The sequence below is a fragment of the Phyllobates terribilis genome, unplaced genomic scaffold (genome assembly GCF_046119375.1).
Source record: "Phyllobates terribilis strain yellow unplaced genomic scaffold, ASM4611937v1 Scaffold_13__5_contigs__length_258822181, whole genome shotgun sequence".
Taxonomy (NCBI): domain Eukaryota; kingdom Metazoa; phylum Chordata; class Amphibia; order Anura; family Dendrobatidae; genus Phyllobates; species Phyllobates terribilis.
The window spans coordinates 105,535,113-105,562,206 of NW_027362773.1; the positions used below are offsets into that span (position 1 = coordinate 105,535,113).

The 27,094-nt window shown below is 47.0% G+C and overlaps 1 protein-coding gene across 1 annotated transcript; it reads right to left on the reverse strand.

Annotated features, from left to right (window-relative positions):
• Nucleotides 1–24,959: 24,959 nt before the first annotated feature.
• On the reverse strand, nt 24,960–25,898 carry LOC141173606 (olfactory receptor 1500-like). Its single transcript, XM_073657907.1, has one exon. It carries the CDS (start codon nt 25,896–25,898, stop codon nt 24,960–24,962), a length of 939 nt encoding a protein of 312 aa, XP_073514008.1.
• Between the last annotated feature and the right edge of the window lie 1,196 nt (nt 25,899–27,094).

Genomic DNA, 27,094 nt, shown 5'->3' on the forward strand with positions numbered 1-27,094 from the left:
CAAGATGACGACTGACCATGCTCTCCTCCTCCTCCTCCTCCCCCCTGTCCTCAGGCCACCCACGCTGAACCGACGGTATGACAGTTGTACAGGTACTACCGTCAACAGTGCATGATACCAGCTAGTGTTCTTCCTCCTCCTCTCCCTCATTGTCACCCAATGCACGTTGGGATGAAATGAGGCTGGGCTGTGTGTAATCGCCCGCTACGGCTTCTTGATCCATCTCATCATACTCTGGCTGCAATGCCTCCTCTTTAATTCTCTGCAGAGAGCGTTGCAAAAGACAGACAAGTGGGATGCTGACACTAATGATGGCGTCATCGCCACTCACCATCTTGGTGGCCTCCTCAAAGTTTGTCAGGATGGTACATATGTCAGACATCCAGGTCCACTCCTGAGGTCTTATGTGTGGAGTCTGACCTGAATATCGACGGTCTTGTTGCAGCTGGTACTCCACAACTGCTCTCTTCTGCTCACAAATCCTTTGCAACATGTGGAGGGTAGAGTCGGTATCAGTCGGTGTGACGGAAGCTGCAAACGCTGCTGCAACACAGCAAGGGTGGCGGAAGCTGTAGCCGACTTGCGAAAATGAGCAGACAGGCGGCTTACTTTGACGAGCAGATCTGGCAACTCGGGTTACGATTTAAGAAACCGCTGAACCATGAGGTTAAGCACATGAGCCAGGCATGGTACGTGTGTGATCTCGCCTCGCCTCAGAGCCGCCACCAGGTTACGGCCATTGTCACACACGACCATGCCTGGATGTAGGTTCAGCGGTCTCAACCACAGATCTACCTGCTCTTTCACAGCTGTCCACAACTCACCTAAGCTTATGAGTTTCAGCACAGCCTGTTGCCGCTTGGTGGAGGCAGTACTTCAGTGCTTCCAGCTTGTAACTGATGTGGTGATATCTGAGATGGAGGCTGAACATGAGGAGGAGGAGGAGGATGATGCGCAGGAGCTGTACACTGTGGGGGCAACTCTGACTGACATAGGGCCCGCAATCCTCGGTGTGGGGAGGATGTGTTCCGTCCCAAGGTCCGACTGGGTCCCGGCTTCCACTATGTTTACACAGTGTGCTGTCAGGGAGATGTACCGTCCCTGGCCACAAGCACTTGTCCACGTGTCCGTTGTCAGGTGGACTCTCCCAGTAACTGCGTTGTTGAGGGCACGGCAGATGTTTTGGGACACGTGCTTGTGTAGTGCGGGGATGGCACACCGGGCAAAATAGTGTCGACTGGGGACCGAGTACCGAGGGACGGCCACCGCCATAAGGTTGCGGAAGGATTCCGTCTCCACCAGCCTAAAAGGCAGCATTTTCAACGCAAGCAGTCGTGAAATGTGAGAATTTAGGACTGTGGCCTGTGGGGCGTTAGCTGCGAATTTCTGCTTTCGTTCAAAGGTCAGGGATATGGACAATTGAGCGCTGCGGTGGGACGTGGACGTTGATGCTGTTTCTTGATAAACTGCCATAACAAGTGAAGACTGAGAGGAGGGGGCATCTTTGCATTTAGTATGGACAGGGGATTGCCTTGCACACACAACAGTGTGTTCTATTGCACGCACAACAGCGGAAGAAGCAGTGGTGACACCCGCTGACACTGGTCATGGACCCTGGGGTTCGCCCCACAAAGTCGGGTGCATTGCTGCCATGTGCCTGATCATGCTGGTTGTGGTCAGTCTGGTAGTTTTGTCACCCCTGCTGATACTGGCATGGCAGGTGGTACAAATGGCCTGTTTTGGGGTTATCAGCAGAGTCTTTAAAAAAATTCCAGACTCTGGAAGACCTACCGGTTGTACTGGCAACGTCCCTCGTGTTGGTGTTACGGGGAATGGTTGCCCGCCTTCTGTCTGCGGCCACCACACTGCTTCTTCCTGCTTGTTGGGGTACTCTGCCTCCCTCCCCCTGTATGCTGCTGGCCTCACTCTGCATGTCCTCCTGCCACGTTGGGTCAGTTACTAGATCATCCACCACCTCCTCCTCTTCCACTTGCGCACCACGATCCTCCTCCTCACTTCCTGGCAATTGTGTCTCGTCATCGTCCACCTCTTGTGACAAATTGCCAGCGTCGACTTCCTGTGGCCGTGGCTGTTCAAATATTTGGGCATCGCTACATGGGATCTCCTCTTCCACCACTTCAAGCGGAGCAGGCGAGGGGCACAAATCTGGAAATGGACCAGTGAACAGCTCTTCAGAGTGTCCAAGTGTAGGATCAGTTGCTGTCTGACGACACTCGGCATGGTGGGAGGAAGGAGCATCAGGGTGAGGAGGAGTATGCAGTCGAGACTCACGGCTACAAAGAGTTGACCGTGTGGAAGACAGACCGGAGGTGGTGGTGCTCAGGTAACTGGAAGTATTATCTGCTATCCAATTAATAACCTGTTCACACTGATCAGTTCGCAATACTGGTGTTGTTCTGTGCTTCCCTAGTAATTCGGTCAGGAAGTGGGAGCGAGAAGATGTGGCTGTTGGTTGTGGCACATTTTCACCTTGGCCACGGCCCCGTCCTCTACACACACCATCACCAGAACGTCCACTTCCACGTCCCTTGCCACGCGCCTTGCCCATTGTAAAGGAAGTAAAATAGCTTACACTCGCACTATTAATGGAAAAAGGGTAATAAAAAGTAGATTAGAACCGTGGAAGAGGAAAACCACAGTTCTATTTCTCTGGCCTACACCCGACTCTTTTAAACAATCTGAACAATCAGGGAGAAACTATTACTGTTTTTCTTTACGGAAAAAAATACTAAAACCTGAATAATAGAGATTTTTTACCGTGGAATGGCAAAACCACAGTTATTTTTTACTGGGGTATACCAGAAAATTTTAAATATATATATTTACGGCTGAACAGTGAGCGACACACTCAAACTGTTTTTTTTAGATATAAAAGGCCCAAAACTGGATAATACAGAGATTTGACCCGTGGAACTGCAAAACCACACTTGGATTTGTCGGGCCTACAACAGACTATTTTCAACAGATATATTTTTGTGTCTGAACAGTCAGGAGACACTTCTGGGTTTTTTTAAGGCAAAAAATGCGAAAAACAGGATAATAGAGTTTTTTACCGTGGAACAGCAAAACCACAGTTATAATTTACTGGTGTATACCAGACTTTTTAAAATATACATATTTGCGGCTGAACAGTGAGCGACACACTCAAACTGTTTTTTTTTTAGATACAAAAGGCCCAAAACTGTATAATACAGAGATTTGACCCGTGGAACTGCAAAACCACACTTGGATTTGTCGGGCCTTCAACAGACTATTTTCAACAAATATATTTTTGTGTCTGAACAGTCAGGAGACACTACTGGGGTTTTTTAAGGCAAAATATGTGAAAAACAGGATAATAGAGATTTTTTACCATGGAACAGCAAAACCACAGTTGTAATTTACTGGTGTATACCAGACTTTTTTAAACATATATATTTGCGGCTGAACAGTGAGCGACACACTCAAACTGTTTTTTTTTTAGATACAAATGGCCCCAAAGTGGATAATACAGAGGTTTGAACCGTGGAACTGCAAAACCACACTTCTCTTTCTCTGGCCTACACCAGACTATTTTCAACAGATATATTTGTGTCTGAAAAATCAGGGAGACACTATTAGTTTTTTTTTTACGGCAAAAAATGCCAAAAGCAGGATAATAGAGATTTTTTACCGTGGAACAGCAAAACCACAGTTATAATTTACTGGTGTATACCAGACTTTTTAAAATATATATATTTGCGGCTGAACAGTGAGCGACACACTCAAACTGTTTTTTTTTTAGATACAAAAGGCCCAAAACTGGATAATACAGAGATTTGACCCGTGGAACTGCAAAACCACACTTGGATTTGTCGGGCCTTCAACAGACTATTTTCAACAGATATATTTTTGTGTCTGAACAGTCAGGAGACACTACTGGGGTTTTTTAAGGCAAAATATGCGAAAAACAGGATAATAGAGATTTTTTACCGTGGAACAGCAAAACCACAGTTGTAATTTACTGGTGTATACCAGACTTTTTTAAACATATATATTTGCGGCTGAACAGTGAGCGAGACACTCAAACTGTTTTTTTTAGATACAAAAGGCCCAAAACTGGATAATACAGAGATTTGACCCGTGGAACTGCAAAACCACACTTGGATTTGTCGGGCCAACAACAGACTATTTTCAACAGATATATTTTTGTAGATTTAGAGTTTAAATTCGCGCCAGCAATAGTGGAATGGATTAGGGAGATGAGGTAATTAGTTAAAATTCCCTTATTGGGTTACAAATTATTAAAATGTGTAAAAGTGAAATGAGAATTGATATAAAATAGACCGTAAAATGTACACTAAGTCCGGGTGTGTACAGTAAATATTCAATAGATAAAATAAAATGAAATAAAATTCATAAATTTCAATATATCAATGTATAGTTCAATAAGCCAGTAGGTAGTTCAATGGAAATGGGTCAGTTGTGGCATATGATCCCGGTTTTCCTTGATGGAGGTATTGGTACGGAGACCTGACCAGTCCCACGACCGTTAGTACAAAAACGAACCAGCAATGTAGATTTTTTTCACATGGCCACAAGAAAAAACGCCAAAGAGGCACTAGAGGAGGGAATCTCACCCTAACGAAAAAGTACAAATCGCAAAAAGTAAACAGTAGCAAATCCTCAATTTTCAATCTTAGCCAACATATACTGACAAAGAACGAAAACGACCTCCTGAACAAAGGCCTCAAATACGCCCCCTCGACCCAACTAGATAAATTCCAGGCCTACATAGGTATTAAAAAATTCATGCGACAACTAGCCCTAAAAAAGTACTATGCTAAAAAAGAAGGAGAACCAAAAACATGTGATCCAACCTACGAACCCCAATATATACACACTTCCCTAAAAAACAAATCCAACTTTCACCCCCTCCAAGAATACTCAGAAGCCTTGAACACCTTTGAAAAGACCGTTACAGACGACATCCGTAAACTTAGCAACAAAAAATGTCAGAAATTCAGAAACAACCTGAATAAATCTGAAATTATTGCCATGAAACTGTGGCGCCCCTGAGGGTTCAACCGCCACAGGAATGCTGCACTTCTTTAATGGAGTGTGGAGTTCCTCCTCTGAGGTAAGGCCAGTGTGATGGTAGTTACCTAGCCTTTTGCATCCAACACCACATTTCCACCAGAGGGAGCTAGTATGCACAAGTGCTGCTCCCCTGGTTACAGGGAGACTGGGGAACACAAAGTGGTAGGAACCAGTTAGTGGGTGTGGGTGGAGGAACAGTTACTTTGTGAGACTTCTAATTTCATATTTAATAGAATGCCATCTTTGATCTTGGTTCTTTGTTGGTCTGTTCTCTGGTCTCTGGCAGTCTGTCTGTCAAGTGGTCCTAGTGGTCGTACTGTGCTGTCAAAATACTTTGTGTGATGTGACTTCCCTCCGGGAGTGCAGATCCTGTGTGGGCCTGCACCAGCAAGGGACACAGCCCTCGTACCCCGATCTATGGGACGAGAGGAAGGTTGCAGACAAGGAATGTCTCAACCCGGCCAAGGACCAGGATCAAGAAGGCCTGGGAGCTTTAGAGTGTGGCTCCCTAGCAAATGGGTCCCGGGGAGGATGCAGACGGAGCGGAGCACGCCACCTGTCCTCGCCTACCTGATCTATTCAGAGGGATTCCGGCTGCAAGAGGGGTACCGGCCCCCGACACCCGACCTCATACTCTACGTCCAGGACGGGAAAGCCCGGTTAGGCCCTGAGGATCCCGCCGGGCTTCGGATGGAGAGGAATTGCCACCCGAGCCCTACACCTGAGAGGAGCTCAGAGGGAGACCCGGCCTATCTACACACGCACAGACGGGAAAGGGTAAAGTCTGTAGTGCAGGAACACTCTCGTGTAGGGATGCTACCTCATACTGGACTTCCTCGGAGGTAGTCGGACCCCCGTCCCTGGTGGCCGCAGGACTCCGCGAGGAGCAGGGAGAAGCCTTGCGCTGCTTGAGAGAACTGTGAGTAAAGCCTTGGAAATTCATCCCTATGGCCTCCGGACTGTTCATTACGCGCCATACCATGTGAAGCAGTGCCCGTACTCCCGCACTACTAACCCCCCTCTATCCTGCCTTGCCTGCCCTGAGGCCTTGCTCTGCCTGTGGGGAGCAGCGAGAACTTTAGCCGCCATGACACCGGGCCTCAGCGGACTGTAGCGGCGCTGGTGGCCCCATCACCAGACACCACAGGTGGCGTAGTCGACAATTACCACTCAACCCGGAAAGCTCTAACATAATTTTTAATGTGACGGCCCTGGGCACGGAACGGGTCCAGGCCACGGCTGCATCCCCCTCAACATCTGACCCGGCTCGGAGTATCCCCCATCTTCCTAGGGCAGGGCTTGCGAGCGTCACAAAACAATTACAACTAAACAATAACATTGTCATTAGACCTGCCGACAAAGGGGGGGGGGACATAGTAATCCTGGATTAGGAGTACTACAACAAAGAATCACTAAGACTACTAAGTGACTCCAGAACCTACCAAGTCATCCCTTCCGACCCCACAAAAATCTATCAGGAGGAACTACAAACCCTAACCAAACAAGGACTCCAGGAAGGATACCTCAATAAAAACGAATACGAATACTTTAACATCCGATACCCTAGATTAGCTGCCTTCTACCATCTGCCAAAAATACATAAGGACCAAAAACCCCCCCCTGGAAGACCAATTATTTCCGGCATCCAATGCCTAACAGCAAATCTATCAAGACCAGTTGACCACCATTTACAAGACATAGTCCCAACCCTACCCTCCCACTTAAAAGATAGCAAACACGCAATTCAGTTACTAAATGACATTCCGTGGCAAAACCATTATATCCTGGGTACATTAGATATCACATCTCTGTACACCAACATCCAACATCGCAAAGGCTGCGAGGCATACTCCATTACCTCCAACAAGAAATGTCTTTTGAACAAAGTGTTTTCATCAAAGACTGCATGCTATTCATACTCACACATAACTACTTTTTCTACGAAGGGAACTACTACTCCCAGCAGTGGGGCACCACCATGGGAACCTACTGCCACACGTCCTCTTACGGTGCAATAAAACTGTCCCTCACTGCTCTGGGACACTTCTCAATCCAGAGACAGGTCGTCCAGTTCTCCCTAACCCTGCCCCCAGTTCCAGCTTTTATAGGGGCAGCCTGCTCCCCCTACTGGCCTGAGACAGGAGGTATTGCATGCTAATGTTCCCCTGACCAGAGAACCTCCCCCTTGCTCTCAGACACAGCTTTATTATATTTGTGGCATCCAGGCCAGGGTGACACATTCCCCCCTAGTAGAATTTAGTACTCCGGGACTAAACAGTAAACAAAGATAATATACATGACTATAAAACATTAGTAGACAAACGACGCACAGATTGAGTTCTTAAGGTCACAGTGTGGTCTGTGACCGGGTGTCCATCTCACCAACACAACGGGGAGCCTTAACCAGGTGGGGGTCTGTCCTACCCCAAGTCCTTTACAGTCTTAGTTCATTCCTTGGTCAGGCTCCGAACGCAGTCCATACAAAGTCCCGGTTATTAAAAGTCCATAACCTTTGGGTCCGTACGGTAACTCTAAGAAACTGAAACACAGAATTACCAATCATGCATGTAACTTTGCAAACATTTCAACACTTGGCAACAGGATTATTTACAATTTTAGTGCACCCTATATTCTCCAGCGAGCGGGTATCTGCCCCTTTGTGCTCCTGGTTGACCTGCGTAACCCACTGTCTGGTGGTGGACCGACCTGGCTTTCCCCACTAGCGTTAGGGGTACAGCTACCAGCTGGACTTACAGGCAGGGCAGGCAGCTGTCTGCGGGTCCTTTGGCTTACCGCAGGCATGGCAGGCTCACTGTCAGCAGAGGGTTGATTCTCCTGGGCTGCTGGTACAGGCTCTTCCGCCTCTGGAACTGCTTGCTCTTCTTCGCCTTCCGGCTCTGGTGTAGGGTGTTGCTCAGCCGGTTGCAGGAAATGCAGGACGGGTACCACTATGGCATCGTTCATTCGAGTCCAGGACTGAGGGAACTCTCCGAGAACGGTGCTGATCATTTCTTCCTTGTCCTCTGCGGGTTCATGGTCATTTTGATCCTCTTCTGCACTACGGAGTTGCTCGGGGCATCTTTTGAGGTGGTCTCTGGAGACGGTACTAGTGGTTTCTCCTCCGTCCTTGGTGATCACGCACACCTTCGGGTTGTCGTAGTCAGACTGCAGTACGGTGTAGGGTTCCCTTTCCCACTGGTCGTCCAACTTATGTAGCCTTCTCTTTCGCTTCAGGACCTGCTCACCATGTTCCAGGGGACCAGCAGGGGCGTGTTGGTTGAAGAGTTTTTCTTGCCTCTCTCTCACCTGGGCCAGGCTCTTCTCCACACTCTCCTGTACCTTCTTGTACTGCAGTTGCCTTTCCGTATCCCAGTCCGCATCCAGGGAGGTGTCCTCAGGTGTTAGGACTCCCATCTCCAGGTCTACGGGCAGCTTACCTGGTTTAGCTTGCATCAGGTAAGCCGGGGTGCAGTTTGTAGCATTCACCGGGATATGTTTGTATAAGTCTATTAGATCTGGCAGTTTTTCTGGCCACAGGCTGCGTTCCTCCAGGGGCAACGTCTTCAGGAGATCAATGACTATATTGTTCATTTTCTCACACATCCCGTTGGTTTGTGGGTGGTAAGGCGTTGTCCGAATCTTCTTACAGCCATAGAGGTTGCAGAACTCTTGGAAGATTTCGGCTTCGAACGCTGGACCCTGGTCTGTCAGGACCTGTTCCGGATACCCGTGTGGACGGCAGAAGTATTGCTGGAAGGCTCTGGCCGCCGTTTGGGCTGTCAAGTCTTTCACCGGGACCACCACTAGAAAACGGGAATAGTGGTCCACGATTGTCAGGGCGTAGATGTATCCTGACCGGCTTGGAGCCAGTTTGACGTGGTCCAGAGCTACCAGCTCAAGAGGCTGCGTGGCGACGATGGGCTTCAAGGGTGTCTTCTGGCTGGTGCGGTCTTTTCTCCTTAAGTTACAAGGGCCACAGTCCCTGCACCACTTCTCTACAGCACCTCTCATGCCAACCCAAAAGAACCGTCCTCTTAGCAGGAACTCCAGTTTCTTCCAACCGAAGTGCCCCGCTCTGTCATGGTAAGCCCCCAGGACCATAGCTGCATCCCGCCTTGGGACCGCGACTTGACAGGTCAGCTCGTGTGTCCGGTGGTTGACAAGTCTTCTTCACAGCTTGCCTTCATAGAGGAACAGCTTGCTCTTCTCTTTTCATAGCTGCTTGGCTTCCTCTGGAGCATCCGGATCTAAGCGGGCATCTTCCTGGGTCAGCAGATCTTTCACCAGGAGGATTGCACTGTCACTATCTTGGGTCTCGGCCCAGCTGTGGTGAGGTAGGGGATTGATCATAACAGTTGTTAAATCTTCCTCTTTCACGCGGTGGGAGTATTGAGCGGTCCCATACCTGTGAAACGCGGGGAGTTCTACCTCCTCCAGCTCTTCTGGGTCTTCGTCACCTTCAGGTAAGTGAGGCATTCTCGACAGCGCGTTAGCGTTGGCATTGGTTTTGCCTGCTCGGTACTTGATCACGAAGTCATAATTGGAGAGATGGGCCATCCACCGCTGTTCCAGGGCACCAAGTCTTGCACTGTCTAGGTGTGTTAACGGGTTGTTGTCCGTGTACACAGTGAACTTTGCGGAGGCCAGGTAATGCTTGAAGCGTTCCATTACGGCCCACACCACCGCCAAGAATTCTAGCTTGAAGGAGCTGTAATTCTCCGGGTTCCTCTCGGTGGGCCTCAGCTTCCGGCTGGCGTACGCGATCACTCTTTCTCTGCCCTGTTGGTTTTGTGACAGTACGGCTCCCAGTCCCACATTGCTGGCGTCTGTGTGGAGAATAAAAGGCTGGCCATAATCAAGGTGGGCCAGGATCTCATCCCCTGTGAGGGCCATGTTCAACTGACGGAAGGACTCCTCTTCCGGTTTATCCCACTTGAAGGGTGGCTTTTGGCTTCTGGACTTAGACTGTCCTATCAGGAGATCCTGCATAGGAGCTGCCATCTTAGTGAACCCGGGGATGAACCTTCGGTAGTAGCCTACCAACCCGAGGAATTGCCTCACTTCCTTGATGTTCGAGGGGCTTGGCCAGCTCTTGATTGCTGTGACCTTGTCATGGTCGGGGGCTACTCCTTCCGCACTTACCATGTGCACTGGACCTTTGGTTTCAACAGGTGACACTTTGATGGTTTCACCTTCAGGCCATAGCCTGCCAGGGCTTCGAACACCTCGGCCAGGTGCTTTAGATGGTCCTCGTAAGTCTTCGAATAGACGATCACGTCGTCCAGGTAAAGGAGGACCGTCTCGAAGTTTCGGTGCCCTAGACAGCATTTCATCAGCCTCTGGAAGGTCCCTGGCGTGTTGCAGAGCCCGAAGGGCATACAGTTGAACTCGCTCAGTCCCTTCGGGGTGGTGAAGGCGGTCTTCTCCTTGTCAGCCTCTGCCACAGGAACCTGCCAGTACCCGCTAGTAAGGTCCAAAGTAGAAAAGAAGTTAGCTGATTTTAGTGCGGCTAAAGACTCCTCTATTCTAGGCAGTGGATATGCGTCTTTGTGGGTGATACGGTTGATTTGTCTATAGTCTACGCACATTCTCATGGTGCCATCTTTCTTTTTCACCAGAACTAAGGGGGTTGCCCAGGGGCTACAGCTATCTCTAATGACCCCTTTCATTTCTCTTTGCATGCCCTTTGCGTTCTGATAATGTGCAGGGGGTACAGGTCTGTGTCTCTCTTTTATTGGTGGGTGGCTCCCTGTGGGGATGTGGTGTTCTATCCCTTTTACTCTGCCGAAGTCTAGCGGGTGCTTACTAAAGACTCTCGTACTCCTGTACCACCCGGTAGACTCCTTGTTTTTGGTGCAGGGGAGTGGAGTCAGCACCCACATGGAGTTTCTGGCACCAGTCCTCCTTTTGTTTCTGGGAGCCATTACCCTCCGCCTGTGGAGATGGAGGCAAGGGTTCCACGGCCCTGATAGCTTTGTGCTCAACAGCAAACAGTTTGGCAAGTGTAGCGTACCTGGGTAAATGTACCTCCGTCTCCCCAATGTTGAGGATGTGGACGGGCACCCTCCCATGACGGACATCAACCACCACCCGGGCTGTCAAAATGGTGGGCCTGCTGTCCGAGTACACGGGTTCTACCATGGCTTGGTAGTCTCTACCTCTCAACCCGATCGCAGTCCGACACCAGATCATCATTTCACTTTTGGGAGGCATGGAAATGGGGAATGGGTCACTCATTCTTATGCTACCTATCTCACCACCAGACAGTTCTACCTGCTGCCGTCTCATCAGGGCTTTTATCTGTTTGTTGAGGACTCTCTGTTGGCTGGAACTAGCATTCACCGCCACCTGTTGTAGAATTACAATTACCTCTGAAAGACAATTTTCAATCACGTTAGTACCCACAGTCATTTTAGGGTGACTTTCACGACGGTCAATGTCCACAATAATCACTCCCTGTGCCGGTAGTTCAACTTTACCAATCTTAATGGTCATCTCTTTGAACCCCATCTGCGGCACGGGCAAGCCATTACTGGCGATGATGCTCAAGTCACTGTCTGGATACCGTGTTATATCAGCATCAGTCCAATACTGCTTAAAAAGTACATAAGGGATAGTGGTTACTTGCGACCCGGTATCCAGCAAGGCGCTCATGGGGATACCGTCCAGCACCACGGGTAAAACCGGACGCCCCCCAACGTACTTATTACGCCAATTATAAGGACCTGGTGATCTTATGCCTGGGGGTTGGCCCTCTGCCCCAGGTTGGACCCGTTTAAATTACAGTACCTGGAAATGTGCCTGGGCTGGTTGCATCAACGGCAAATAGGCTGTCCATCCTCTGCGTAGCGGTCTGTGGGCCTCCCTCGGAACGACGGGGTCCTCCTCTGTCGACGCCACGGGACATCCTCCGGACTTGAAGCCAACTCGATGGATCTTGACGGGTCCACTTGTAACGCCTGGACGGTCCTGGTCAACGCCGCGACGCTCCTGGTCAGCTCCTGGACTTGGTGATGCAGATCTTTCGACGGGGCTTGGTTCAGGGCCTGTGCATCGGCCCCCACAGAGTCCGTAGAGGAGGGCGCCGCCTCCTGGTGGTGGGTGAGAGCAGTGGGCCAGGGGTTTATAGCGCCACTTGTTGCGGGTTCACGGAGCACCCTTATGGCCCTGTCCTTAAATTGGGCAAAGGTCAGATCAGGGTTCTGAAACAACATGAGGCGCAGCTGGGTCCTGTGGGTGCCAGGCAGCAGACCTTCTATGAACTGTTCTGTTAGTAGCTTATCCGTATCCTGCACGCTGCCAGAGTCAGCTTGTTGGATGGCTCTCAAGGCTTCCTGCAAATTTAGGGCATAGTCTCTGATGCTGTCCTGCGTCCGCTGCTTACATCCATAGAACCTCATTTTAATTTCAGTGGAGGTACGTGTGTCAAAGGTACCCCGCAGCCGGGCCAGAATACCCTTCACAGTTCTTTTCTCCTCAGCGGGCCATGACTTTACCTCCCGCTGGGCTGCGCCAGTTAACTGCCCTGTCAGTATGCTAACCTTCTGTTCCTCTGTCAGGGGGTAAACTTGGAATAAACTGTACAGCCTTTCCTTAAAGTCAGTTAGGGCATGGGGCTCCCCCGAATACTTAGGCAGCCAGGCCGCTCCAGGGATGTAGGGCAGGGAAAATGGCATCACCGCTGCTGCAGCTGCGCTGGTGGTAGTGGGCGCCTCCGTGTCCGACATCTTCCTCCCCCCTAGTTAAGCGTGGCCTACCTTCCGACGATCCTCTTCTGTAGGCCGCGGCTCCGCTGGTGCTGCTCTGGACGAGGACCTTGCGTCGTGTCCTGGTGACGTCAGCGTCGCTCTCTCTCCCTTCCAGGACCTTGCGCAGTGTCGGTGCATGGGGCGGAGCTTCGGGTCTCGCGCGGTTTGGACGTCCACGCCCCTCTTCTTCCCGCGCGGCGTCCTGAAGATAGCGTCCGATGGCGGGAAAACGGCTGAAGATGGCGGGAACCGACAGAAGATGGCGGGAGACGGCTGAAAATGGCGGGAAACGGCTCCGGATGGCGGGAAACCTCTTCCTCAGGTACGTGTACAGTCTTTTTCAGGCACGCAATACCCGTTTGTGGCGGGTTGGTTACTATCCTGCCAACTACACCAAAGCTGACTCGCCCCCTGGGCCGTGGGGCACTCGGAGCTGGGCAATCGGGAAACGATGGGGGTAGTAGTGGCAACCCGGTTCCATGGCTCAGGGTGGTCAGACCATTGGTAGTCTGCGACGCGCTGTTGATGTGTCCGACTACGCCACCTGTGGATTGCGGTCAGTGCAGACCACCGCTGCCAGGTAGACCGCTGGGGCTGATGATGTATGCAGCTGGGATAGTGTGACTCCCCACGGGAAGAGTGCTGCCCCAGGGCAGTATAATGGAAGATGGGGGTGATGGTGCAGGACGTCCCAGTACCGTTAGTGCTGGAGGAGCAAGGAGCAAACAGACAACAGGTTGCAGTCCAGGGTCTTTACTAGAACAGGTGAACTGACCCACAAACAGGCCCGGCTAGGAGGGGGCCTGGACGTCTGAGAGCAAACGGGAAATTGGCCCTGGTCAGGGTGCGGGTGTAGGCCTACCGTGCTCTCTGCGCTCCTTCTGGCTATCTCCTCCTGGTAGGGTAACAGCCCACGGTCCCAAGCTCACCGTGTCCTCTCACCCGTATGGTTTGCAATGTGGGTTCCTTTCTACTCCCGGCCTGGTACGGCTCTGCTGGTCCCTTCTGCTGTGGCGGAGCCTCCGGGCTTCTTAGGCCAAGGAACATACAGTCCCCTGCGGACTGGTTATCTGCTGTAGGACGTGGAATCCTCACAGCCTCAGACGCCAAAGTCTGGTAAATTTGGTTCTTTATCTGCCAGGACAGGCATACTTCACCTCTTGTCCCTGGCTTGTGGCTCTCCTACTGCCACACATCCTCTTAGGGTGCAATACAACTGTCCCTCACTGCTCTGGGACACCTCTCAATCCAGAGACAGGTCGTCCAGTTCTCCCTAACCCTGTCCCCAGTTCCAGCTTTTATAGGGGCAGCCTGCTCCCCCTACTGGCCTGAGACAGGAGGTATTGCATGCTAATGTTCCCCTGACCAGAGAACCTCCCCCTTGCTCTCAGACACAGCTTTATTATATTTGTGGCATCCAGGCCAGGGTGACACATATGCACAACTCTATACTAAAAAGAATCACCTCACTCCAAAAATTTTTTCTCTCCCCCCCTCCTCCCTAGCTAAGTCCAAAAAGAAGCAGCTGACAAAAATACCCCCCACTACGCTGAGGATCGATCATCACGTCTGACCAGGTCTCCGTACCAATACCTCCATCAAGGAAAACCGGGATCATATGCCACAACTGACTCATTTCCATTGAACTACCTACTGGCTTATTAAACTATACATTGATATATTGAAATTTATGAATTTTATTTCATTTTATTTTATCTATTGAATATTAACTGTACACACCCGGACTTAGTGTACTTTTTACGGACTATTTTATATCAATTCTCATTTCACTTTTACACATTTTAATAATTTGTAACCCAATAAAGGAATTTTAACTAATTACCTCGTCTCCCTAATCCATTCCACTATCGCTGGCGCGAATTTAAACTCTAAATCTACAATACATACATCCCTACGGACAGGCATCGGTTCCCTGTCCACAAACTCGCAGCCACCATAGTGAGCGGCCTAATAGCACCTTCTTTCTCCCAATCTACACAGATATATTTTTGTGTCTGAACAGTCAGGAGACACTACTGTTTTTTTTAAGGCAAAAAATGCGAAAAACAGGATAATAGAGATTTTTTACCGTGGAACAGCAAAATCACAGTTATAATTTACTGGTGTATACCAGACTTTTTTAAATACATATATTTGCGGCTGAACAGTGAGCGACACACTCAAACTGTCTTTTTTTAGATACAAAAGGCCCAAAACTGGATAGTACAGAGATTTGACCCATGGAACTGCAAAACCACACTTGGATTTGTCGGGCCTACAACAGACTATTTTCAACAGATATATTTTTGTGTCTGAACAGTCAGGGAGACACTATTAGTTTTTTTTTTACGGCAAAAAATGCCAAAAGCAGGATAATAGAGATTTTTTACCATGGAACAGCAAAACCACAGTTATAATTTACTGGTGTATACCAGACTTTTTTAAATATATATATTTGCGGCTGAACAGTGAGCGACACACTCAAACTGATTTTTTTTAGATACAAATGGCCCAAAAGCAGGATAATACAGAGGTTTGAACCGTGGAACTGCAAAACCACACTTCTGTTTCTGTGGCCTATACCAGACTCTTTTCAACAGATATATTTGTGTCTGAAAAATCAGAGACACACTTTTTTTTTTTGAGGGGGGGGGGGACACCAATAGGTTGATAAGACGGGTATTTGTACAGTGTGAAGGAGGAAAAAAAAAGAGGATTTACACTGTGTTCCAAATTATTATGCAAATAATATTTTCTCAGATTTTCCCAAATTATCTATATGAATTGCAGTCATTGTAATTTTCCAGTCAAATAACTATTAGAGTACAATTGAAAGGTTTTTGTACAAACTGCTTATGATAACAGTATATTTTTAAAAAAATAAAAAACTCAAACTGCACTCAAAATGCATGTTCCAAATTATTATGCACAGCAGAGTTTTCAACCTTTTCATTTTAATAAAGAACAAAAAAATGGTCATTTTTGAAATTATAAGCATTAGTAGGTTATTACAAACTGAAATCAAACAGTTTTCAACTCAAAACTTTATTCTAGGTGATGTTACATTTGCACATAGGACCCCTTGTTCGAAAGGAGCTTCTGAACTCTCTCGTCCATTGAATTTGTCAGGTTTTGGATGGTTTCTGCTTTAATTGTTTTGCATGAGGACAGTATACCCTCCCAGAGCTGTTGCTTAGATGTGAACTGCCTCCCACCATCGTAGACACTCCTTTTGATGATGCTCCAGAGGTTCTTAATGGGGTTGAGGTCAGGGGAGCATGGGTGCCACACCATAAGTTTGTCCCCTTTTATGCCCATAGCAGCCAGAGATGCAGATGTGTTATGTGCAGCATGAGACGGGGCATTATCATGCATGAAAATGATCTTGCTGCGGAATGCACGGTTCTTCTTCTTGAACCATGGAAGGAAGTGCTGTTTGGGAAACTCAACATACATTATGGAGTTCATCTTTACCCCTTCAGGGATCCTAAAAGGGCAGACAATCTCTCTCCCCATGATTCCAGTCCAAAACATTACTCCACCTCCTCCTTGTTAGCGCCGTAGCCGTGTTTGCATGGGGTGTCCATCAACCAGACATCCTCCACTCCATCCATCTGGACCATCGAGATTATTTCATGCATGATAATGCACCGTCTCATGCTGCACATAACACATCTGCATCTCTGGCTGCTATGGGCATAAAAGGGGACAACCTTATGGTGTGGCACCCATGCTCCCCTGACCTCAACCCCATTGAGAACCTCTGGAGCATCATCAAAAGGAGTGTCTATGATGGCGGGAGGCAGTTCACATCTAAGCAACAGCTCTAGGAGGGTATTCTGTCCTCATGCAAAACAATTAAAGCAGAAACCATCCAAAACCAGACAAATTCAATGAACGAGAGAGTTCAGAAGCTCCTTTCGAACAAGGGGTCCTATGTGCAAAAGTAACATCACCTAGAATAAAGTTTTGAGTTGAAAACTGTTTGATTTCAGTTTGTAATAACCTGCTAATGCTTATAATTTCAAAAATGACCATTTTTTTGTTCTTTATTAAAATGAAAAGGTTGAAAACTCTGCTATGCATAATAATTTGGAACATGCATTTTGAGTGCAGTTTGAGTTTTTTATTTTTTTAAAAATATACTGTTATCATAGGCAGATTGTACAAAAACCTTTCAATTGTACTCTAATAGTTATTTGACTGGAAAATTACAATGACTGCAATTCATATAGGTAATTTGGGAAAATCTGAGAAAATATTATTTGCATAATAATTTGGAACACAGTGTAGATGAAAAAAAAGGATTTTTACTGGCCCCCGAGACCTGGAGCTAAGTCCAGCAATTTCAGCAACAGGAGCACCCAGGACTGTAATGCAGCGTTTGCTGGTATAACCACTGCGTCTCCTATACAGCCTGCCTGCCTGCCTGATATCTGGGATGGATATTAGTCCTGAGAAGGACTGTTTGTTTGATCTGGCAGCCTTTACGGACCCTACACTAACTATTTTGCAGGATAAATCTCTCCCTAGCTCAGCAGTGCTGTCCCTACATTGTCTGATCCGGAGCGACTGTGTCCAAGATGGCGGCGCTGGGTTTTAAATACTCGAGGTGATGCTGTGCGGCCAGCCAATCACTGAAATGCCCACAAACAACATGGCTGCGGCATTACAGTGACTGGCTGGCAATCCCTGCATGTTCATTGGCTCTGTAAAGAGCGCCAAACATGCAGGGCGGAGACCCGAGCTCCCACCCGAGTAGCCCGGAAATGCTCGGTGCTCGCCAAACATCACGAGTAGCGTGATGGTCGGGCGAGTAACGAGCAGTGTCGAGCATGCTCGCTCAACACTAGTCGCTGCAGTTTAATTTTCTGTCATCCTAGTATATATATTTTTACCAATAAATAGGTCCCATTATGACTGATGAAAATGCCGTTCCGGCATTGAAATGCGTTGATTGGTCTTTATACCTCTAACTTTATTTCTGTTTGTTTTTTTCTACTTTTTGGTTTTGTTTCAGCTTTTTGTACTAAGTACATTTGGAGAGGTGGGGAGGGAGGGGCGTGCCCACCCCCTTGGCTGTGCACCTTATCTACATAAGCTTTCCACAGGAAGTTGTTAAATACAATCAGGTGCTGGTCCTCCTTTACCACATCTATCTTGAGACCTGTTGACACATAGCTAGTTGAGTTACTAGGTTTAGGGACCATCCTGATTGGGTACACCTTGCCGTGGTAGGATTGCTTTTGATGCTTTTTTAATAAAATAATTTTTCATGTGGTACTATTTACTAATTACTAGGTTATATTTTTTATACTTTTGTGCAATCTTTTAACAATAAAAATACTTATTTAGTCTTCAACCCCCTGGATTTATCTTGTATTACATCTGGACTTCTCCAACCAGAAGTGCCCAACGCTCTGTATTTTTCTCCAGATTTCTTGTTAATTATTTGTTTCACAAGCAATAGAAACATAGACCTTGATATTGTAATAAATTCATTTCGGAACCTGCAGTGAACACTTGTAATGTGAGGAGCATTAAAGATAGGTCTACATGTCAAATGGTGGCTACCTTTTTGTGCTGCTCAGTCATGTGATTTTTTTTTTTTTTACGTTTCAAAAAGGTGTTCTTCCCTTTTCTAGGTCTTAATACCATCTGGCCAGGCAGTGTTTCCATTGAATGTCCTACTAGCCCCGTATGGTGACTGCAAATCCACAGCAGTTGCCATCCTGATTAGAGGAACTGCCTTTATTTTTGACTGTATGCTTCTCCTGACAAGTATGATTGTTTGGAACTTCTCCAGGACCCACAGCCTCAGCTTGCTACCACCAGAGTTGTAGTAAGCTGAGATTTCAACTGCCCCATTGAAGAGGACAAACACAATTGTGGCCCAGCTTCAAGATAAGTATCCCATCTAATATAATTATTGAGATGATAACCGCACATGGTAGGAAGCTATGAGTTCCATGAGTAGAGGTTCTGTAACTTGTTCCTGGAGTTGTCCAGGTGGCTTACTTTGACCTCGGGCAAACAGTTTCTTCTTTTACCACATATCCAATAATTTTCAAAGTGTCCACAGTTTTACATACAGCGGTGTGAAAAAGTGTTTTCCCCCTTCCTGATTTCTTATTCTTTTGCATGTTTGTCACACTTAAATGTTTCAGATCACAAAAACAAATTTAAATATTAGACAAAGATAACACAAGGAAACACAAAATGAAGTTTTTAAATTAAGGTCTTTATTATTAAGGGAAAAAGAAGTCCAAACCTACAAGGTCCTGTGTGAAAAAGTGATTGCCCCCTAAACCTTATAACTGGTTGGGCCGCCCTTATCAGCAACAATGCAATCAAGTGTTTGCGATAGCTGGCAGTGAGTCTTTTACAACGCTCTGGAGGAATTTTGGCCACTCATCTTTCCAAAATTGTTGTAACTCAGCCACATTGGAGGGTTTCCAAGCATGAACCTCCTTTTTTAAGGCCATGCCACAGCATATCAATAGGATTAAGGGCAGGACTTTGACTAGGCCACTCCAAAGTCTTAATTTTTTTTTCCTTAAGCCATTCAGAAGTGGACTTGCTGGTATGTTTTGGATCATTGTCCTGCTGCATAACCCGAGTGCGCTTTAGCTTAATGTCACAAACACTGTCATGTACAGGGAGGCCGCGAGTATGTGAAGGAAGTTTTAGACATCTCCACCCTTCTGCAGATAACTTGTGTGTTTGCAGGACTCAGAACATAGAGCAACTATGCACATACAGTACTGACCAAAAGTTTGGACACACCTTCTCATTTAAAGATTTTTCTGTATTTTCATGACTTTGAAAATTGTACATTCACACTGAAGGCATCAAAACTATGAATTAACACATGTGGAATTATATACTTAACAAAAAAGTGTGAAACAACTGAAAATATGTCTTATATACTAGGTTCTTCAAAGTAGCCACCTTTTGCTTTGATGACTGCTATGCATACTCTTGGCATTCTCTTGATGAGCTTCAAGAGGTAGTCACCGGAAATGGTCTTCCAACAATCTTGAAGGAGTTCCCAGAGATGCTTAGCACTTGTTGGCCCTTTTGCCTTCACTCTGCGCTCCAGCTCACGCCAAACCATCTCGATTGGGTTCAGGTCTGGTGACTGTGGAGGCCAGCTCATCTGGCGTAGCACCCCATCACTCTCCTTCTTGGTCAAATAGCCCTTACACAGCCTGGAGTTGTGTTTGGGGTCATTGTCCTGTTGAAAAATAAATGATGGTCCAACTAAACGCAAACCAGATGAAATAGCATGCCGCTGCAAGATGCTGTGGTAGCCATGCTGGTTCAGTATGACTTCAATTTTGAATAAATCCCCAACAGTGTCACCAGCAAAGCACCCCCACACCATCACACCTCCTCTTCCATGCTTCATGGTGGGAACCAGGCATGTAGAGTCCATCCGTTCACCTTTTCTGCGTCGCACAAAGACACGGTGGTTGGAACCAAAGATCTCAAATTTGGACTCATCAGACCAAAGCACAGATTTGCACTGGTCTAATGTCCATTCCTTGTGTTCTTTAGCCCAAACAAGTCTCCTCTGCTTGTTGCCTGTCCTTAGCAGTGGTTTCCTAGTAGCTATTTTACCATGAAGGCCTGCTGCACAAAGTCTCCTCTTAACAGTTGTTGAAGAGATGTGTCTGCTGCTAGAACTCTGTGTGGCATTGACCTGATCTCTAATCTGAGCTGCTGTTAACCTGCGATTTCTGAGGCTGGTGACTCGGATAAACTTATCCTCAGAAGCAGAGGTGACTCTTGGTCTTCTTTTCCTGTGGTGGTCCTCATGTGAGCCAGTTTCTTTGTAGCGCTTGATGGTTTTTGCAACTGCACTTGGGGACACTTTCAAAGTTTTCCCAATTTTTCGGACTGACTGACCTTAATTTCTTAAAGTAATGATGGCCACTCGTTTTTCTTTACTTAGCTGCTTTTTTCTTGCCATAATACAAATTCTAACAGTCTATTCAGTAGGACTATCAGCTGTGTATCCACCAGACTTCTGCAAAACACAACTGATGGTCCCAACCCCATTTATAAGGCAAGAAATCCCACTTATTAAACCTGACAGGGCACACCTGTGAAGTGAAAACCATTTCCGGTGACCACCTCTTGAAGCTCATCAAGAGAATGCCAAGAGTGTGCAAAGCAGTCATCAAAGCAAAAGGTGGCTACTTTGAAGAACCTAGAATATAAGACATATTTTCAGTTGTTTCACACTTTTTTGTTAAGTATATAATTCCACATGTGTTAATTCATAGTTTTGATGCCTTCAGTGTGAATGTACAATTTTCAAAGTCATGAAAATAGAGAAAAATCTTTAAATAAGAAGGTGTGTCCAAACTTTTGGTCTGTACTCTAGGTCCATATTCTGCTTTTTCCACCTACCTCAATGGCGAGGTATAGCTGGAACAGTTGAGACAGCGTCTTCCCTTACAAGTGACTTACTCCCTGGTTCTATGTCAATGTTGTCCGACCACCAACTGGAGGTACATAAGGCTGTGATGTCCCTCCCCTATCCACCGCATCCCATTCCCAACAGCTTATCAGTGTCTAAAAGCTGTTGAAAATACTTTGAAGTTATCTCACCCTGTATAATAATTAATGGCGAATGGCCCAATGGGCGTCCCCACTGTGTCTGCTAATGCCGCTCCTTCATCTCTAATTGATGCAGATGACATCCACCTATGTCATCCACACAACCTGCAAAATCTTGTGCCTCCGCTTGTGCAGGAGATAACTGTATCCACTGCCCTGCAGAGGCCAGGGATATTGAGCAGCGGCACATGTGTGTGTATTTAGAGGCTGTGCAGATGACAATAAGGGACATCATCTGCATGAATTAGAGTCGAAAAGGCGGTATTAAAAGGAAACGAGGGGGTGACGATCATGGTATGTAGACACCCACTGGACGTCTGAATGCTTATTATCATACTGCATGGGACAACTTCAAAGTGTTTCTTTACAAGGTAGGCAAGGGTGCTTGGTAACAATAGAGGGATTGTCAGAAAGTTATTTCAAGTTTAACAGCAGAATGGTAGAGGACTTAAGAGGAGAAAGGAAGAAGAAAGACAATGGCACACATAAGTTAATACGTCACTGTTATGATAGTATAGCAACTCACTCAGGAAAATGGGTAACACACTAAAAACTGCAACTGACCCTGCCGGTTCCTGTACAGACTAGAGATCCTGACCCTACAATCCCTAGTGGTTCCTGTATGAGCGGAGATAGCCCTAACCATAGACTAGACAAAGGCAATTCGGACCTATGATGCCTGAAAGGCCATTGAGCGCTTCACATTCCTCCTAAAGAACTGGAGGGCAGAGCAGAGTACAAATTACCTACAGAAGGGAAAGTGTGTGTAGCACCCTGAGGATTCGGCTGCTACAGGGGTATTGCACCTCAACCCAGAGGTGTGGTATTCCACTCCCGGGTAAGGATGGAGTGTGGAACTGAGCTTAGTAGGCTGCATGCACTACATACATCCCATTTCCGGGGGACAGAACTACGGTACTCCCACCAGTATATGTGCAGGTACGACAGCGTCTGTCCCTGGCTGGAGTGGGAGGGGGGTGGAACATCCCAGTAGTGTAGGGGCAGATAGGGGGTGTAGTCTGGGTAAAGCTAGGAGCCCATTGGGTGCTGGTCACCTGGGCTCACACATAGAGGGAGTATATAAGGTGGGCACCATCTTAGATCAGGGTGAGTTCAGCCTGAGGAGAAGCAGAGCAGAGGAGCTCAGCCAGGAGGGCTGACAGGGAGCTGTGGCTCCGGCTGGGCCCAGCTCCAGAAAGGAAGGACCCAGAGAGAAAGACAGAAGGAACCCCAAGAACCCAGAAACAGACCAGAAAGGGTGAGGGGTTGGCGGACACGGGTACCGGAACCCAAGCTGGCAGAGGCAGAAGTAACCCTTAGCCAGGAACCGGAGGTCGTGGTCAAGATTTGCCACGACCCTCACCAAATCCACCAGAAAGGCACACCAAGCATAGGGTCAGGGAACCCAGAGGAGGTTTGACCACCAAGAGACCCGAGGGAGCCGGCCAAAGGTGGATCCCTGGTGGGAACGGCCAGGAGGAAGAGAGAGACAGGGAAGCTCAGGACCACGCTCCGGACTGCCTGGGGGTTGGCCGAGTCCAGGACCTGGTGGACGCAGCACGGCTCGGGTGGTCACTCAAGGCCAGAGTGACTAAAGCAACATCAGTGAGTAAAAACCCTGAAACTGCATCTCCTGACTCTGCCTCTCCTTCCTGCATCATCACAACCCCCATCATCCACACCTGCTGCCCTGAGGCCATACCCCTCCCGTTGGGGGTTATACCATCACTGCTGCACATATACCACCGGCCTCAGCGGACTGCTCTGCAGCGGCGGCTTCAAAGCCGCACTCAACGGGTGGCGTAGTCGACACTTAACAACATCTACTGCCATAGACTGCCACTTAGTTTGACACCCTGGGCACGGACCGGGTCACCGCCACAAGGACTACTACCCCCATACAGATCCGGCTCCGGGTATCCCTTGAACATGGCCCAGGGGGCGCGTCATGTGCTGAAATAGAAAGAAAGCCCAGAGTGAGTAAAACAAACCACGAAATACAAAAATAGAGGATTAAGTATGTACTGTTAGAGAATATGCCACCTACTTAGTAAAAAGAAATAGAAAATAGGTGCAGGGTAAAGACCATAAACAGCAGAGAGATAAACCCTAGCTGGTCTTTCACTGCCTGGCTTAAACTACAGCAGTATGGCTGGACATCCAGGACATCCAAATGAGACTAACACCAGCAAGAAATACCAGCAGAGGGAATGTATATAAAGCCGCAGCCAAAAGTTGATAGGGCAGACAAATGAGTAAATGAAAACACCTGTTACCCTAAATAGACTGCAGCAAGGATAACAGAAACTAAACACCCAGAGAAAAGGTATATCTGCTGTGGCTCGGCGGACAGAAAAGCTGACCACAAAGCACAGGCTCAAGGGTTCGAACCCAAAAGCATGATAGTCCCATTTGAGGTATAAAGAGGATCACATTAACATATTGTGCTATAATAGCACAACATTATTGTAGACTTGGATTGATGACAATGAAGCCCGATCCTTAATGGCTCAACCTCCTGAAGAGGGAGCAGGAGGAATTAGAAAAGGGGCCTGGTGCTGATCATATATATACACCAGGTGATGATACATCCAAAGCACATAAGTGGCAGATGATCAAGTGCTTTGTTAATTGAGAAAAGTTGATCCTTTATTACGAATAGTCTCATTCATACAATGCATTTTGAGGCTCAAGGGTCCCTTTCTCAAGTACTTTGCACTTTGTGTCTGTAGACTTGAAGAAGGGGCCCTTGAGTCTAGAAACCCGTTGTGCTGATGTAACTATAGGGATCAACTTTTCTACCTTAACTAAAGACTTGACCATGTGATGCTTATATACTCTGCTCCCTTTGGATGTCCCACTACCTTGTGTTGATAACAGATAACTTCTCTGAGGTATAACAAGTTGGCACCACAAGGTGCCTTTTCAGTATGCAGGTTTATTAGTGTCTAAGGGGTAACATTTCTTCTTGTGTAGAGTGCCAAGCCAGTGTAAGGAGACTTATAGGCCATGAAATACTCCTCTGGGAATTTTAATATGCAAATAGCCTCTTATGCCAGTTTGGCACTGTCCACAAGGAGAAACATTCCTTTTTAAACCCCCCATCAGAGGCCTCTCACCTAGTCAAATCAAATCTCCTGCTTTGCTCTGATGAGGGGCAAACACCCTGCAACACTTGTTTGCAAATGTAGTGTCTGGCTTGGCTTCTTACCTTAAGCCATGTGGCAAGGTTTGTTAAAGGGTCAATATTGACTTTTAGGATTGGTACATCCAATAAGTTCTAGTCTTCTTTCTCTGTGAGGAGGAAATAGATGTATCAGCATGGCAGGTAATATGGTGAGCAGTTTTGGAAAATCTATGCAGTATCTTGTGCTTTAATGTTATGTCTGAATGGCATTATTTATTGTCGTGCTTCAGCTGTCTACAGGGAGGTGCATTCTCATTGACTTAGGCAGTGGGTATGTTTGGACCAAAAACAGTCTAGAAAAAAAATGGTCAAATATTTTATTTTGTCCATATCTGTCTGTGAACGAATGTCTTGAAGCCCCTCACTAACTCCTTGTTCCTTACGCTGTATATTAGAGGATTGCTGAATGGAGTCAACACCGTATTTATCAGAGATTTAAACTTGTTTTCATTGTGAGAATTATCTCCAGAAGGGGCTAAATACAAAGCGATCAGAGCCCCGTAGTAAATGACCACAAGGAGCAGATGAGTGCTGCAGGTGGAAAAGGCTTTTTTCCTTCCCGTGATAGACGGTATGTTGAGGATGGTAATCATGATGCATATATAGGATATTAGTACAAACAAAAATGGCAGCAATATTGCAATGACCGACAAAAATAAATCTTGCCATATTATGATGAATGTATCAGACGATGCCAGTTCAAGTATAGGCGATAAGTCACAAAAGAAATGATCGATGATGTTGGAGTCACAAAACTTCAAGTGAAAAATTAAAATGACTTCGACAGAATCAAGTACAAAAGCAAGCGACCATGATAGATAGACCAGCTGGTGGCAATGTTTAATGCTCAGAAGAGAAGAATATCGTAAAGGGTCACAAATGGCCAGATATCGGTCATAGGCCATGACGGTTAAGAGGAAAGACTGAACTATCCCCAAAAAACTGTACATATAAAACTGAAAAATACAACCCACTATGACTAACTGTCCCGTCTCCCACCATGTAACATACAACAATTGTGGAACGACGACAGAAGAAAACAGAAAGTCACAGAAGGCAAGATTTTGAAGAAAAATGTACATGGGATGTCTGAGATTTTTAGCAATCAGCACTGTAAGGACGACCAGAAGGTTTCCTACTAATATAATAATATAAACTAATAGTAGGATCACAAACAGGGGGATCTTGAAACTTTGAAGGTTTTGAAACCCCAGAAGTAACACATAAGTGACCGTGGTGTGATTGTCCTCACACATGTCCGGTGGACTTCAAGATTTTTTAACCTGATGAAGGATAAAATAATGAGATTATAGGATGAACATTAAGTAGAGAAAAGCAATTTTCCCACAAAGTAAATAAATAATGCAAACCATCTATCAAAACACAAGAATTCTCAACTTCACTAACTTTTTGGGACCTCAGAATTATTGGACTCTTGTCAGATGTGTAGTGATCGCGGTTGCAAAGGGTGCAACCACAACCGGGCCCATGCAGGAGGGGAATCCGCCCATACCAGCCCATATTTTAGCTGGATTTGCGTCCCAGGACCCACATTCAGCTGAAGTGTAGTGCAGTGCAGAGACCTGCCAATGGCCATCAGAGGTCAAAACCTGACATCAGCGTGCTCATGACGAGCGGCGCATGGCAGTGACGTCATGCGCTGTCCATGGCTGGCAAATTTTTTTTTTAATGTATTGGAAAAGAGTGGCAGGATGGACATTATACCAAGAAGGGGACCAGGATCAGGAACATTACACCAGGAAGGGGGCCAGGATGGGGGTCATTATATCAGGATGGGTATCATTATGCTAGGAAGGGGTCCAGGATGGTGGACAGTATACCAGAATGGGTGTTATTATACCAAGAAGGTGCCCAGAATGAGGGACAGTATACCAGGAAGGGGCCCAGGATGGGAGTGATTATACCAGAATGGGTGTCATTACACCAAGAAGGGGCCCCAGAATGGGGGACAGTATATCAGGAAGGGGCCCAAGATGGAAGTGATTATAGCAGAATGGGTGTCATTACACCAAGAAGGGCCCCAGAATGGTTGACAGTATACCAGGAAGGGGCCCAGAATGAGTGACATTATACCAGGAAGGGGCCCAGGATGGAAGACATAATTATAAGATGGGGGACATTCTATCAAGAAGGGAAACATTATACCAGGAAGGGACCCATGATGGAGGACATTCTACCAGGAAGGTGGACATTATACCAATAAGAAACCCAGGACTGGGGACATTATAACAGGAAGGGGCATAGGATGGGGAATATTATACCAAGAAGGGGCCTAGGATGAAGGGTAGGATGGGGGACATTATTACATAAAAGGTCAGGATGGGAGATATTATTACATGGATGGTGAACACATATGTCTTTATAGGATATAGAACGCTACAAGGGCCCAAACATCTGACCAACATGGGGGCCCAGGTCCAAATTTAGCACC